Below are 15763 nucleotides of genomic sequence, written 5' to 3'. Positions count from 1 at the left end.
TTTTTCAATTTCGTAAAGTTTTCCTGTATAGAAATGTTCTTTTAAAAAATCCAATGAAAGTTTTATATTGTATGTTTTTAAAAGAAGGAGATGACTGTTTCTTCATTAACACATTCAAGTCTTTAACGTCTTTTGAAAAAGATATCTGAATGATTTTTTTATTTAGTCAATTACTACATGTGTTGCTACGAATATAGAATACTAAATGATTCTGCATGAACACAGGAAAATATTGACGGAACTGCTCGACCTATATTTCAAGTGAAATTCTATGGCATGGACGCAATGTTTCACCCATCAGACCAAAGCTGCATTGAGAATTTAATGATTTGGCGGAAAAAGAAAGAATTCGTCGCGTCAGCTGAAAATTAAATTGGTGGCAGAGAAAGAAAACTTTTATGGGAAAGTTCAAATTATTTCTCTGTTAAGCATACTTGGACGTGTGTTATTATAGAAAAAAGAGCTTTTTTTTTAAAAGGTTACTATTTTGATTCATAAGAACGATATGATCTCAAAAGCATATAATTACAGCAGCTGTAATATGAGCATAAAATTCCAGACAATTCCCCTCAATTTTAATTTATTTAATAAGTAAATTGTTGAGAATTCTAAAATCTAAACAAAAAAGAGCTTTCAAACGCTCAATTATCAAGGCAAAAGAATAAAAAAAACAGAATGTGAAACATTAGCAAAAAGAACACTAAAGACTCAACTCGATGATAATTTGCATTTTCTATCCCATTTTCATCATTTTAAAACTTCAGTATTGTGAACTTCCGGTGATTGCTATGTACTTCCTTTTCACTTAAAATGCAACACTTTCTTGCATCATACGAGAAAAGTTGTCCCAATTCTTTGGTACATTGCATCAAGTGCAACTATCGAAACGTGAAATCCTCTTGACATCGATTCTCGTGCACTTCCTATTTTTCCATCATATACTTCTATTCTTCAATTTCTTAACTTCCGTCAAACGCATCCTTTAAATTTACCTTCCTGATTTTTAATATGATTGCATTTTATTTTAATGCCCGTCAATTTTTTTTCAAATTAACAAACAATTAAATTCAATTAGTGAATATTCTTCAATCGATTTTACCTAGATCACTGATGTAGACTTAGGATTGTAGAAATTCTATGATCTGATAAAATGTAGTATATAACAATATAACTTATAAGGTAATTCTTCTTCTAAAATTTTGACAAATTTATGAGTCAATTCTCTCAGATATATGAGTGTTCTGTGGTTTGCAAAATAAGTCTAGGCTCAGGTAATCCGACGTGGAAAATTTCTCTGGGTATTAATTCCGCATTGTCTCTAAGCCAATTTAAAGTGTAATCCCATATTCTCGTTGTGATACTTTTCTCCCTCATAGCTAATCCCTGAGACAACAGCTCGGTAAGGTGTCGTCTTAATTACAAAATATCGGATAGCTTTCTTGCAACATGACTCGCTACTGTGAGAAAAAAAATGCCATTGACTGTGCATATAATATCTCCTTTAGGAAACCACACAATATCATTTAGTTAAGGGAAAAAAAAGTCGAAAATTTTGTATTCAATGGAGAAAGCATTTCTACTGCTCCTTGAATTATCTCACAACTATACCCCAACTCGTTTGGAAGTCTGCCTATGTCTTAAATAAATACCCAACAAACACCTTGCAACTTTAACTTTGGAAACTCTGAAGCAACGTTGCAAGAGAGTTTACTTCTTAGTTGCTAAAGTTGCGAATATGGTTGCATGGAAAACGATGCAGTATACTTTATCGCGATGTTGCTAAAGTTGCAAGATTTTTTTTATTATTTCAATAACTTGAAAAATTTAAGTGTTTTTGCATTCTAAAGTCTTTTCTACAACTTCTCAAAGAATAATTTACCTAAAAACACACTAAAATCTCAATTTTAAGCAAAATAATTAACTTTGAAAAAATCACTTAGAAAATAGTTGCAGGAAAGTATATATCAACGTTGCGCTAGTTGCAAAAATATATCGAAAAAGAACAAATTTTCCTTGAAATTGAAGTTTTTTTGGACTCTAAATGAGTTTTATGCATTATTTATCCCTAAAATAATTATTTTTTATTGATAATTTATCAAAAATTGTTAATTTTATTAAATATAATTTATTTAGTTGCTTAAACGTTGCATCAGGGTATGATGGCGCAACCCAAGCACGTTTTGTGCCTATGTTGCGCCTTTCACCGCAAGGGGCGCGTCTATCGCGAGAAATAACCCAAAACAGACAGAGAGTGGAATAGAAAAAAATGAGTCTGTCTCTTTCATTTATGTTTACAAACAGCAAAACTAGCGCCGCCCTGGTGGGTTGCTACCGAATCATTTTACAACGTTATTGCAAAGGTTGCTGCATCGTTGCCTCAGAGTTGCAAAAAATGTCTAACATGGCCGACGGCATAAAAAAGTTGATTTTTATTTCATTATTCCGAGCAATTGGGAGCCCAAAATGATGTGGGAAGGCTTTCTTAGGGATAGTTGGGTGCATTACTTGTGTTTAAATAATTAATTAAAAAAATTAAATTTTTGACCCCTAAAAAAAATAATTTTCGGTAAAAAAAATTAAGAAAATTGAGATGGGAGCATCATTTAAGTTCCTTTGAGGCGATTTCATGACGGTAGAACCGCATGGCATATTTTTTTTCATTTGGAAAAAATCTAAAAACTCTATTATTAAATAATATAAATTATCCATTAGAGTTTGTCATTTATTATGATGGGAATATGGACGCCATATGATTATTATGGGCGTGTACCATATTTCCCTCCATTTATGACAGCGGAATGTTTTGAAATATTTTTTGAAACATTTTTGTTTCAAAAAATTTTAGTTGCGAGACGGTATACGGGAAAGGATATTTCAGAGTTTTGCAACGTTGAGATTACTAGTTGCGGCAACGCAGATATCTATTGACCATCTACTTCGAGGCAACGCAGATATATACCGTTAGGCATGGTTGCATTGTAGTAAGTGTAACTCCGCGCAACGTTTAGGCAACTATCAATGGTTTGTTGGGTACTCAATGGAACATTGGTACGTGATATCTGTCACAGTTCAATGATTCTTATTGAATTTCTCTAAGGATGGTGCATTCCCGAGGAAGGTTTCCGCAATCCAATATAGGAGGATTTATATCCTTTAACATTACCTGCAAAAAAAAACTCTCCATCCCAAAGTCATTCTTAGAAGGTTAAACAAAAATATCTCTTGAAGAATTTTTGGGATACTCTCTGCTCTATCTTATATCTGGAAAGGAAATACCATGTCAATGGGGAAAGAGTAAATAACAGTAACGATCCAGAAAAGGCAGAAAAAAAAAGTTTAATGAAAATCCTCCTGAAAGAAAAATAACAAAGAATTCTGATGAAGGCCATAAAGTAAACAACTTTTCTTCCTAAACTTTTCAAGTTTTCCCAAAGCTCATGTTACAAAGTTAAAAAAAATTTATTCTAACCATGTCAGTCAATTACAACGTGAATGCTGATTTTTTTTTTTAGAATTCATTAATGCAATTTTCCAACAATTGTATCCTTCTACGTGCATTGAAAATATGCAGGAATATCCTGTACACCTCAATGTTGGAATCAATTAAACTTACATATAGAATAGGGCTCCGAAAAATCGAACTTTTCGATGCTTCGAAGTGTTGAGAAAAAATCGAAGCACTGCAAAAGAACTGCTTCGTTTTTAAAATGCTTCGATTATTCGAATAATCGAATAAGCTTCGAAGCTTCGAGTAATTTTTAGATATTCGAAGCTTCGAAGCTTTTTGAAATATTCGAAGCTTCGAAGCATTTTAGGTATTCGAAGCGGATGGACGACTCGTTTTAAAAATGCACAATTGAGCTGCGCTTATTTTTGTGAATTTGCATAGCTTTAAGAACTTTTCTTATAAAATTATCCTCAAGCGCGAAGCGCCTTTAATAAAAAACAATGTCCTTAAGAAATTATTTTATTTTTAAAAATCTTTCTCTTTGAAAAAAAAAGAGATTTTTTAAGTTTTTTTAATTACCAATGTTAGGTACTTTTTTTTCAGAAAAAAAAGTTATTTCTAAACGAAGGTGGAATTTTTATATTCGGTTCATCTAATATTTAATTTTCATGTTTGACTAAATTGTTTGTAGTTTTTCCGCGATTTAGGGATTTTCGGGCGCCATTTTGATTTTTTTAAGGATACAGGGAAAAATTCATTATATAGGTATTTCTTAATAGGTATCTCCTACAAAAAACCAAATTTTCAGTCAAATAAAGAATTCATTGAGAAATAACATATTTTTTAATAGAGAATTTGTATAGGGACAATATACATATTTTTATACATAATATGCACGTTTTTCAGCAGAATCGGCCCAGCCGTTTTGCAGAAGTTTATTTGCCACAGACAGACAGATATTCTTTCAGAGGTTAAATTTAGCCCATATGCCTTTCATTAAATAGGATATAATGGGTTGTACAATAATGACCGTTAGAAGTCATTATGTTACCCTCATTATTAACTCAATTCAGGTAGATATCCTGCTTGTCTTATTTTAGAAAGAAAGTTACAATAAAATATCCAAAAATTTATTCGACCATAACTAATAATATGATATGCTCCCATATTATACCTACAAGTGCAATTTGCTCACACGTGATTGGGGGCTTAGGTTTACTAGTTTTTTTTATATAGTAACAAACACGGAGTTTTATTGCGCTTCGCGCAAATTTGGGAGAAAATAAAGATCGGCCCATCGGTTTAGGAGGAGTTCAAGTGCCACAAACAAACCTTTCAGCTTTTAAGATTACTTTCAATAGTGCATCATAGAAAAAAAACAATTTTTAAGAAATTATTCGTCTTCGTTTCGTTTTGTAAAGTACTAGTTAAGCCCCCAATCACGTGTGAGCAAATTGCACTTGAAGGTATAATATGGGAGCATATCATATTATTAGTTATGGTCGAATAGATTTTTGGATATTTTATTGTAACTATCTTTCTAAAATAAGACAAGCAGAATATCTACCTGAATTGAGTTAATAATGAGGGTAGCATAATGACTTCTAAAATGGTCATTATTGTAAAACCCATTATAATCCTATTGAATGATAGACCTAGGCTAAACTTAATCTCTAAAAGAACGTCTGTTTGTGGCAAATAAACTTCTACAAAACGACTGGGCCGATTCTACTGAAAAAACGTGCATTCGCTATTTAAAAAAAATGTTTTGTCTCTCGCAATGATTTTTTTATTTGACTGAAAATTCGGTTTTCTGTAGGAGGTACCTGAGAAATATAAAATGAATTTTTCCCTGTGACCCTTAAAAAATTCAAAATGGCGCTCGAAAGTCCTTAAATCGCGAAAACTACAAACAATTTAGTCAAACATGAAACTTTGTTTAGAAATAATTTTTTTTCCGAATAAAAAACATTGGTAATTAAAAAATCTTTAAAATCATATTCATTCATTCCTTTTTTTCAAAAAGAAAAGTCAATCATAACGCGTCCAGTTATAAGAGTTGGTGTCCCACAACGTGTAGAAGTTTGTTTATGCGTTGAAATACTATTTGTGAGCAATATTAGTAGGCAAAGTTTATTTTTTTGTGAAAATCAGCAATTTGATGCATAAAAATGGTCATATCTCTAGTTCTATAACACCTACAGAAATTTCGTGATTAGTTTTGGAAAGGTCTTGAAATAAGCTATAATTTGACATATATCTCAATGATTTTCAAGGTCACCTCTAGAACACAAAGTGGCGGATTTTTGCTTCACAAAAAGAGTTTTTCGCAATTTTCGTCATGAAGGAATGGTTCTAGAGGTTTCTGATGTTCTAGAAAGTTGCAGATAAGGGATGGTCACGTTATTTTGGAAACTCGGGGACTTTCAAGAGCGATTTTCAAGCTAATTTTGAAACCAAAAATTCGAAATTTGCTTGCACTCTTGTTAAATGGCCAAATATTGATAAGAATTCAGTATTTTCAATTTAGAAAATAAATTTTTGTGCTCAAAAAAATTATTTGAAATTCTCACATTTTGGCCATTTTGTTCCTGTAGAGTTTCCAAAATAACGTGACCATCCCTTAATTGCAAAACCTTTAATTTGATACCAAATTGAGCAAAATCGGACAGACCGTTCAAGAGATATGACTCTTAGAACTTTTCAAATTCAAGAATTTTTCAAATAGTCATATCTTCTAAACGACGACATAGATTTTCTTCATTTTCGGACTGGTGACAGATATTGAGTCAGGCTACAACATATCAAAATTTAAAGGAAATCTATAACAGATGTTCGGAGATATAGCCCCTTAAAGTTAGGCAATTTTTGTTTTTGATTTTAGCGCTTCTTGCGGCAATTTTTGGAACTTGAAATGTTCTAGATAGTTGTAGGGATTATCGAAATCTTTCATTTGATACCAAGATCGTCAAAATCGGTCAAGCCGTTCTCAAGTTATATCGAAAAAACACTTTTTGCTTTAGGTCGCCATATTTGCTAAACGGCTTGACCGATTATCAAGTATGAATTGTTGATGAAAACGTCTCACTGCGCCCTACAACATACTAAAATTTCAGACCTCTAGCTCTAAGGGAACTGATTGACGGTGTTTCAAAATGGCGAACGGCGGCCATTTTGAATTCTGAAAATGCAAAAAAATGAAATTTTACACCCACATTTCTATAGAAAACTTCAAACCCGAAGTCTCTATCTGTTACCGTTCTGGAGATATAAGGCAAAGTTTGGACCACCGGCCGGAAGGCCGGCCGGATCAAAAATTTTCCACCACCATTTTCGTAATGTGGGATGTCTAGAACGTGCTCATACCAAGTTTGAGCCCGATCTGAGGTGGTCGGTTTTTCCGACGATTACAATACTTGGTGTTGGCCACGAAGTGGAACACCAACTAATTACTTTTTATTAAAGGCGCTTCGCGCTTGAAGACACCTTAAAAAAAAAGATTTTTAAAAATAAAATAATTTCTTAAGGACATTGTTTTTTATTAAAGACGCTTCGCGCTTGAGGATAATTTTATAAGAAAAGTTCTTCAAGCTACGCAAATTCACAAAAATAAGCGCAGCTCAATTGTGCATTTTTAAAACGAGTCGTCCATCCGCTTCGAATACCTAAAATGCTTCGAAGCTTCGAATATTTCAAAAAGCTTCGAAGCTTCGAATATCTAAAAATTACTCGAAGCTTCGAAGCTTATTCGATTATTCGAATAATCGAAGCATTTTAAAAACGAAGCAGTTCTTTTGCAGTGCTTCGAATACGCTTCGATGCTTCGAATCACCGAAGCTTCGATGTTCAGATCGAAAGTCCGAGCCCTAATATAGAATCAATCTCAAGTCTGCCCATTTCAAAATACTTGGCGTGATTTTATTATCCCTCTCCTAGGCGTGTCACTCACTCACTTATCCCCCCGAAGAGACTGACACAAGTGTGTTAAAGACTTCGGATGGTTGATCAATAACATGACTGAGCCATTAACTTTAATGGACTGAGCTGTACAAGTCTCAACTCATTCATTGTTGTCCCTCTTATAGCACTGAAGAATAAATCGAGAATGTGCTCAGTTTCTTTCCCGTTGCATTTTTCATGTGGCATAAAGACAGAACAGGCGAAGAATTTTTGCTGGATGGGAGAAAAGATTTGCAGAAAGGAGAGAAGAAAAAGAATCTTAAAATATACTCTATACTTAAAGTGCAGGCCACAATTTAAGGGTGTGTTGGGGGGAAAATAGAGGAGGAGTGCTTCGTCTTTTTAGTAAGATATAGAGTTGCCCCAAAGTTGTGCTGTGCAAGTTTCAAATGAGGGACCATTCTTTGTGTCCCGCAGTTGATAAATACGAGAAGAAAGAGCTCTCCACTCAAATCCACAAATTGTACTTTGGGTGGGGTATATTCTCAAAGTTGGAAAGAGCTAAAAACCCTAAGCACAATATTTATTCTACACATTTCTCGCAGCTATGAAATAGGTACATATATGTACAGAAAATCAACAGAATGCTCGGAGAGGACTTTTGATTTTAGACGAAGGGGAAATGTGAGGTAGGAATGCAGCTACAAAGAAGAAAGATTATAAGCAAATCTTCATAGGTACCTACACCAACCTATTAGGATAAATATTAGCAGGAAAAGTATGTTTTACAAGCTCTTCTTTTATATTTATTTATAGTTATATTTAAGTATATATTGCCCTCTGTAAACTGTTTTTAGTTAGTTTAACAGTACTAATCAGCTCTGAAGTTAAACCAAGAGATTTTAGTTATTACTTATCCTTGCATACACCATCATAATATATTTTAGGATTTTTGCATTAAAAGCTTCGTAGTTAATATTACTATGATTGACATAGGATGACCGTATATGCAGAAATTTTATTACTATTGCAAACAAAGTTATTTCATATATGACTTGTCTATATGGGATTCATCAAGTATGTTCTACTAATAAAGAGCTTTCCACGAAAATCCCAACAGTAAGGCTAATAAATGCAACGACTATATCTCGTGTAGATAGAACTACAAATTGCAAAATTTCCCCGGAATGTTTTTGAAAGCATCTCCCCCGTAGGCATAAGCCTAAAAGTATAGCACGCACTCCACTAATACGAAATTATGTCCCAAAAGCTTGGGAATTGGTGAAGCAATAGTTGATGCTGACGGCATCTGCAAGCCGCAAATTCCGTAATTATCTCTCACAAGTGTTCAAAATTCAGACGTAGGGCGAAACATCTGCTGCAATAATAAGTGGAAATTTGTCTTTAACCACGAATTTTCCAATTATTTTCTCATGTAACCATTTTACATGACACCCTACACACAGAGCTTTTGCTTTATATTAGTACTATATAAACATACATAATGTATGTTGGCTCTTTGAAAGTTTTCTAAACTTTATAGCATTATATTTGCATTTAGCCAATATGGTATTTTATTAAATTAAATTATTAATAAATATGTTTTGGGAAATTAGTTTATGCTATATTAATTTTACTAGCAAAAGAAACGAAAAGCTTTCCGAAAATTATAAAATAAAAAGAGAATTGGAAAAATTATCACCTTTTTTTGGATTTATTCATCAAAAATTTCAATTTCAGGTAAAACACAATCCTCTTCAATTCCCTCCCTAGATCCCTGTATTCGCATTGCAGATGCGATTCATTACGGGAGCTGTAACAGTATTTGTGTCACCCGGAAAATGGCACCGCACATAATGTTTGATTTGAGGTTTGAGGTATAAATTAAATAATTAAATAATAAAATCTTCTAGATGGTATATACCTAGGAAAAAAAATCGTCCTGGGAATTCCTTGTCGACTGCCTTTCTCCCTCATTCGACTGTAGTGGTATACATATACTAGGTCCTAACTTCCCGTCCTCGAGTCGTCAATCTTGCCTTTTTCTTCGCCTCCAGGTAGGCGGAGTGACATTGACAAATGGTCTCAGCTCCGGGTCGTTTGTTTTCGCAAATTTTCCACGCGGAGAGAAAACTGTCTGCCCAGGAGCGTTTTGTGTGACGCGGCGATCTGTAATAATTTGTAGGTAAACTGAGAGCTATATCCCATTCAGCACTCTTTTTTTTGTATTGAGAATCTTTCGAATCTTTAAATAAACTAAAGCTGATAGTTTGTGGACGAATCTTGGGATGAATTGCCAATTTGGCCAATTCTCAATTTCCACTTTATGCGTCTTTGAAAATTAAATCCATTCAGAATAGAACTTCAAGACCACTCATAAAACATTTCTCAGTCAGCCGCTTCCTGGTGGCTTCCAAAGCGTGGTTTTCCATCGCAAACTATATATAGCAAAGTTGTGAATAAATTTGAAAATTCACTTAATGTTCCCCAAATTTTCGGTGCAATGAAACATCTTTGGAGAGTGGAAGTTTCTTATCCGGATGTTAATATATAGGATGACTTGCATATATTGTTTGAGAAATGCCGAAAGTTCGTAAAAGCCTTATTCAACACAGAAAAAAAACGAATTCGACCGTCTTACGGTAGAGTTAGAATGCAAAATTTTCATAGCTCAAGACAAGGATTGTTTTTTGTATATTCAGTAAGAAAACACATAGATTTTTTTGAGATGATGTACAAATTGCCAAATCTTTTGGATTTTTTTTTTTCAATTTATCCAAAACCAAGCAAAACTTTCTTGAGCAAAGAAGTGAGAAAACTTTGAATGGAAAAGTTGGGACAGCGTAAGAGACAACGACTTGCCACTTTCTCAGAAATTGTGCTATTTATTATAATTTATTACACAGATGTGTATGCAATAGAAAATTTAGTGAAAAGTCATTTTTATCTATCACAGTTAAAAGAACTGACTGGGCATTTTTAATATACTGAAAACTGCAAACTGTGGAAAACTGTTTGAAGCGACTGAAAATTTTTAATTACTTTAACTTCTCCGGTTACGTCGTGACCTTTCAATATCATTGTTTTTCATTTATATAAATAAATTTTGATATTATTATCTCTAAAAATTTCATTATAGTTTAATTGATTTTAATGCCAAGAGTTATTTTCATAAATTGTGTTGTATAAATGATGGTTCATTATAATCATTATGGACATTTTTACTACAAAGATATATTAATTGTGATTGGTATTTTTCAATTAAATTAATGTTTTATTGGAAATACATAAAATTTTGTAAAAAAAAGAAAATTAAAATTTAACGTAATTGCTTTGTTTATAACTACCTACATTTAATTTATGAGTTCAAAATATATATTTTTTGTTGTCTTGCATTAAAACCAAATTAACAATTGTACTCGTTAAATTAACCTACATAATGGTTGCCATATGGACTCAATACGCAAACAACTCTTGTAATAAAATGAAACGAAGGCTAATTCTCTCACGGTGTGATGATTCTGTTTGTTGTAAAATAAATTAATGGGGGTATCCAACATTTGATTTTAGTTTCTTTTTAAAACAATTTAGTAAATGTGAGACAAAGTTAATTTTAATTTAAAATGATGTTCTTCATAAAAAGAGATTTTTTGGGTATACAGCTAGAATTCTAGAAGCTTTATATATATTCTTTAGTCTAGTACATTCTAAGATATTGGGGTTAATAATAAATCCCTTAAAAGAGACCTTAGTATTTAAAAATCGTTCAAAGAATTTTAATATACTATTTATGGTACACATAAGCTGTGTTCTGTTCATTCAGATGGAATAATATATAAAGCATATAAAAAATATTATTGCGTATTGGAAAATAAAATTTAACACAGTGCAATTAATTTCGAAATAAATGTACTCATGTGATAAATTAAAATTTAACTAATTACTCTATTCGTGCACTTTGTGTCTTTGAGTTTAAATTGTACCTACATTTTCGATTAATTAATTCTGAATTCTTGTTTTCCTTGCAGTGTAGCGTAAATATCAACTTGTTTGCTCTGTAAAGCGTTGTATATAGTTAAGTTACCTACACAATATGTATAGGTATTTGAAATCCCGGAACAATAACTTTTGCATTACGTATAACGATGGTAATTTTGGGTAATTCCTGGGGAGATAATGTAATATTTTTGTGATGCTCCAAATTGAACTATGGAACGAGGAATTGTTTACCGTTGGGAAATAATGTGGAAACACTTGGGTATACGAATCCTTCCCTGCATACTTCCTTTTAAAGAGAAATGCATCTAATCTGAAATACAAGATTTCTCTAAAATATATATTTCTTTTTATTGCAGCACAAAATTGGTTGTCTTTGTATTGCAAAAAACAGAGAATAGAAAAGAAAATTGCTATGTATTTTATATACAAAAATCCATTTATATGTATGTACTTTCAAGTAAAATAGAAAACCCGCAAAACTTAAATCATCTCCCGCAGTTGTATCCTTGTTAGATGTGTATGCTTGCTATATCAGAGGAAACACATTAAAGTTCGATATACTAAAAAATGACCTATTTCCGTTTCTCAGAATTCAATCGACATTTCTTTGCCGGCCGAAGACAGAGCACAAGCATGAAGCTCACCCACGAGGAGGCATGCCTTGTGAAAGCATTTTCAAAAGGAACCAATTTCCGCTTAAGAACATTACAGCTTTCTTGTGATGGCAGGAAATTTGAATAGATCTCCTGACCCACGCTCGCTTTTCCTTCCCCCAGATGAAACCTCTTGTGGACATATACAAGCCGTGGTTAATGAAGCATGTAAAAAATGTTGTTCCAACCACAAGCAACGAGGAAATATTCCGCGCTGTGGGCTGAAACCAAGAAAGATTTGCTGAGAAAAAGCGGAAAACTCATCAATATTAATATTCCAAACCTAGAAATTCAAGGCAATACCGCATACAAATGGGGTGCCATTAATTTTCAGCTTTTGTGTATTATGCACAGGGTGTGACAACATTTTCCGTGAAATTATAATAAGACTTGTCTTCATTTATTTTCCTCCTTTTTTCAACAATTCTTCCTTAAATATTCTTTATTTAATTTTCTCTTACTCAAATAGACTAACTTATGTTTTTCGTTTCTTTCTTGAAGTATTTCTATGTACTTTTTGATATATAAAAAATTATTTCTCAAAAAAAATAACCCTAAAATAGTATGGGTAGTATTAATGTGAATTTAATGGTGATCATTTTAGTTTTGTAAAAAAAAAAATTTTATGCATTTTCGCTGAAACTGCTGGACACCTTGTATACCACAGATGAGAAAATGTGTGTACAGTGTGGGTTTGTAGTGTAGCTAAAATACTGTTCCCCCTAGGCTAAGTGTCCCAGAGCTAGAAATCACAATATGAATTTAACAAATAAAAATCCCCACATTTATCCCTTTGGGAGGTAAATAAAGAAATTGTTTCTCTTAAATAATAATTTTTCTGAATTTATATATATTTTTATATATATGAAACATTTACTCCTTTATGAATTTTTAGCCAACCGAAAAGGGACATCTGCAACTCCGTGACTTACATTTTCAATTTATTGAATACATTTTTCATATTTTTCATAGTTGGAACCGCATGACTTGGAACTTTAATATACCCAGTATAGCTTTGCCAATCGTCAGCTAACCACATCAGCAAAATTTTGCTATGGAACCCAATTTTCGAATATGGGCATGTACATACAGTCTTTCATATTTCGATATGTAAGGCAAAATATAAAAATTGTTCCCTCGTCTCTTGTTAAATAAAATCAAACATTTCCCAAAGTATATATATTGTATATTGGGCAGCCGAGACTTCTCACAGCTATATCATAATATGTTGGGAGGAGAGAAAAAAAGATAGCTTTCGTATTCTTTAAAATATAATACTCAGCTTGGGGGTGGTGGTGGTTTAAGATATTAGGATTGGAAAGTATATGTATGATATACAGAGAAACTCGAGTGGTGCAGAATAGAGAGGAATGTGGAGTGGAAAGAAAAATTTCAGACAATAAAGAGAGCATACAGCTATCAATCACTTTCATGTACATTTTTGTGAAGCGAAGGTCTGAAAAGCGGATCCCCAAGGATTCAAAACAAGTATCTCTCGAGGGGGTTTATGCCAACACAAAAATGAATTCTGCTCTTTCAGAACTATGACCCCATACCTGTACCTATATATTTTTATACAGAGCCACCACTAGAGTATGGACTAGAGATCGAAGTTAGTCGAGTTGAAGTCGCGACTAGTGACTAGTCGATGGATTTTCTTGAGTCGTCGTCGTTGATCAATTTTGTCGACTAGTCGTAAGTCGTCGTAGTCGATCTCAAGTCGACTCAAAGTCGACTAGTGCTCAAAAAATAATAATAATTTGATCATTTTTAGTTTTTTAATTTATGAAAAACCTCAAAATTTCTTATGATTTAAAAATACAATTTACCTCTAAAAAAACTTTTTTATAATAAGTTAATTTTAAGCGCAAAGTGCACTTTGAAGAGAAAATATTTTTTTTTTCTTTTCAACTTATTTTATAAAAAGTTAATGCCAAACGCGTAACAGTTGTCTGCCGATAAAATCCAGAATCCACTATATCTTAATTATAACCAGGATTTTGTCTGCCGACAAAATCCAGAATATCTTAATATAACCTGGATTTTGTCTGCCGACAAAATCCAGAATATCTTAATATAACCTGGGGCTGTATTCTCTTAGCAGGAGAATATCACGCCGGTGATAAATTCACGTGAAACTTTTCACAATCTCGTTTTCTCCGAATTTCGAATTTGTATTCTGTTGCGGGGAGTGAAAAGTGGATGACAATTTTTGTGTAGAGCTTTTTCGGAAATGTCAAAACCAAAGCTCTTTAATGAAAATATTGTTGTTTTTCTTCCTAATTAACACCAAATATTGTAATTGCCGGCAGTAATCGCCTCAAGTACTGTGTTGTGTCTTGTAAGTCAAGTGGAAATGGAAGTAATTGTACATAGAAGGATTCGAGAGAGGAGAGAAAAAGAGAGAAACAAGGAAAACCAACAATTGGCGAAACTTTTAAGAGAACTTTCCGATCCGTTGGAAAAACTAAGTGAAAACGACTTCAAAAAGAACTTCAGACTCACCAAAGGAATATGCAGAACATTCCTGAGGCTTATTAAGCCACATATGTCCTCAAGGAATAGATCAACTGGCCTTTCGAAGGATCAAAAAATATTTTGCGCGTTGCGTTTCTTCGCTGTTGGTACGTATTTTCTTGTTAGCTCACATGATATAATTAACTTCATTTTGCTAATTTTTTTTTGTCTTTTTTCCAGGATCCTACCAAAAATCCATTGGTCAGGAGAGAGCTATATCATTCTCCCAACCATCAGTGTCCCGAGCTATCCACGAAGTCTCAAAGGTAATTGATAATCATCTGGCACCCCGGTTCATCAAATTCCCAACGGCTCAGCACAGAAAAAACCAAATAAAGGAAGATTTCTACAGAAAATTCTTACTGCCTGGCATCATAGGCTGCATTGATTGCACTCATGTATCTATCAAAAGACCAAAAAGGGAAATCGAACAAGCGTATTATGCGGTAAGGAAAGCTGCACATACAAAAAACGTTCAAGTGATATGTGACGCCAATTACACTATTCTGAACGTGAATGCGAAGTTTGGTGGAGCGTCCCATGACAGTCACGTCTTCAGATCATCCAATGTTAGTGAAATTTTGAGAGAAAGACACGTTCACAATGAGAGAAACAGCTGGTTATTAGGAGACAGTGGATATGCCCAAATGCCATATTTAATGACACCAGTTGCAAATCCACAGTCTCCTAGGGAGGAAGCCTATAACAGAGCACACAAAAAAGCGCGTTGCACGGTTGAAAGATGCATAGGTGTCCTTAAATCCAGATTCCGATGTCTTTCTAGGCAAAGGATTTTGATGTACTCCCCGAACAGGGCAGGTGCAATTATTAACGCATGCTCTACTCTTCATAACATCATGATCGCAGAAGGATATCCATTGCCATCCGAGGAGGAAATATTAGAAGAAGTAGTAAACGATGAGAATGCTGAGCATCTCCAGCATGGAGAAACAGAAATTGATTCCGTAGCTTTGCTTGAGGAGGGAAGGCGACAAAGATTAAATCTTATTCAAAGTTATTTTTAAAAGAATTTTACTAATAAAATACTAATTATTTTAATGTGAAAGTCTGTCATTTAGTAATTCTCCCCTTGCTTGCTGAATTTTATGACGAAGAAATTCCATTCTCAATTGATGCTCCTCCTCCTTCCTTTTCTCTGCAGCCTTACTTCTCTCATTCATCTCCTTCATAATATCCAGCTTCTGCCGTTTGATACGTACGATCTCTTGCAAGAGATTTAGCTCTG

At 33.5% G+C, this 15763-nt stretch overlaps 2 protein-coding genes across 3 annotated transcripts in view; both read left to right on the top strand.

Annotated features, from left to right (window-relative positions):
* Positions 1-15763, top strand: part of LOC129796979 (neuroligin-4, Y-linked-like) — a 78234-nt gene that overhangs the window by 15226 nt on the left and 47245 nt on the right. The window lies entirely within an intron of this gene.
* On the top strand, positions 11494-15542 carry LOC129788638 (putative nuclease HARBI1). The gene is made up of 2 exons (XM_055825286.1): positions 11494-11506; positions 14698-15542. Exons 1-2 carry the CDS (start codon positions 11494-11496, stop codon positions 15540-15542), a joined length of 858 nt encoding a protein of 285 aa, XP_055681261.1.

This window comes from Lutzomyia longipalpis, chromosome 1 (genome assembly GCF_024334085.1).
Source record: "Lutzomyia longipalpis isolate SR_M1_2022 chromosome 1, ASM2433408v1".
NCBI classification, from domain to species: Eukaryota; Metazoa; Arthropoda; class Insecta; order Diptera; family Psychodidae; genus Lutzomyia; species Lutzomyia longipalpis.
The sequence above is the reverse complement of the archived record's forward strand: the minus strand, read 5'-3'. Positions and strand labels throughout refer to the sequence as shown.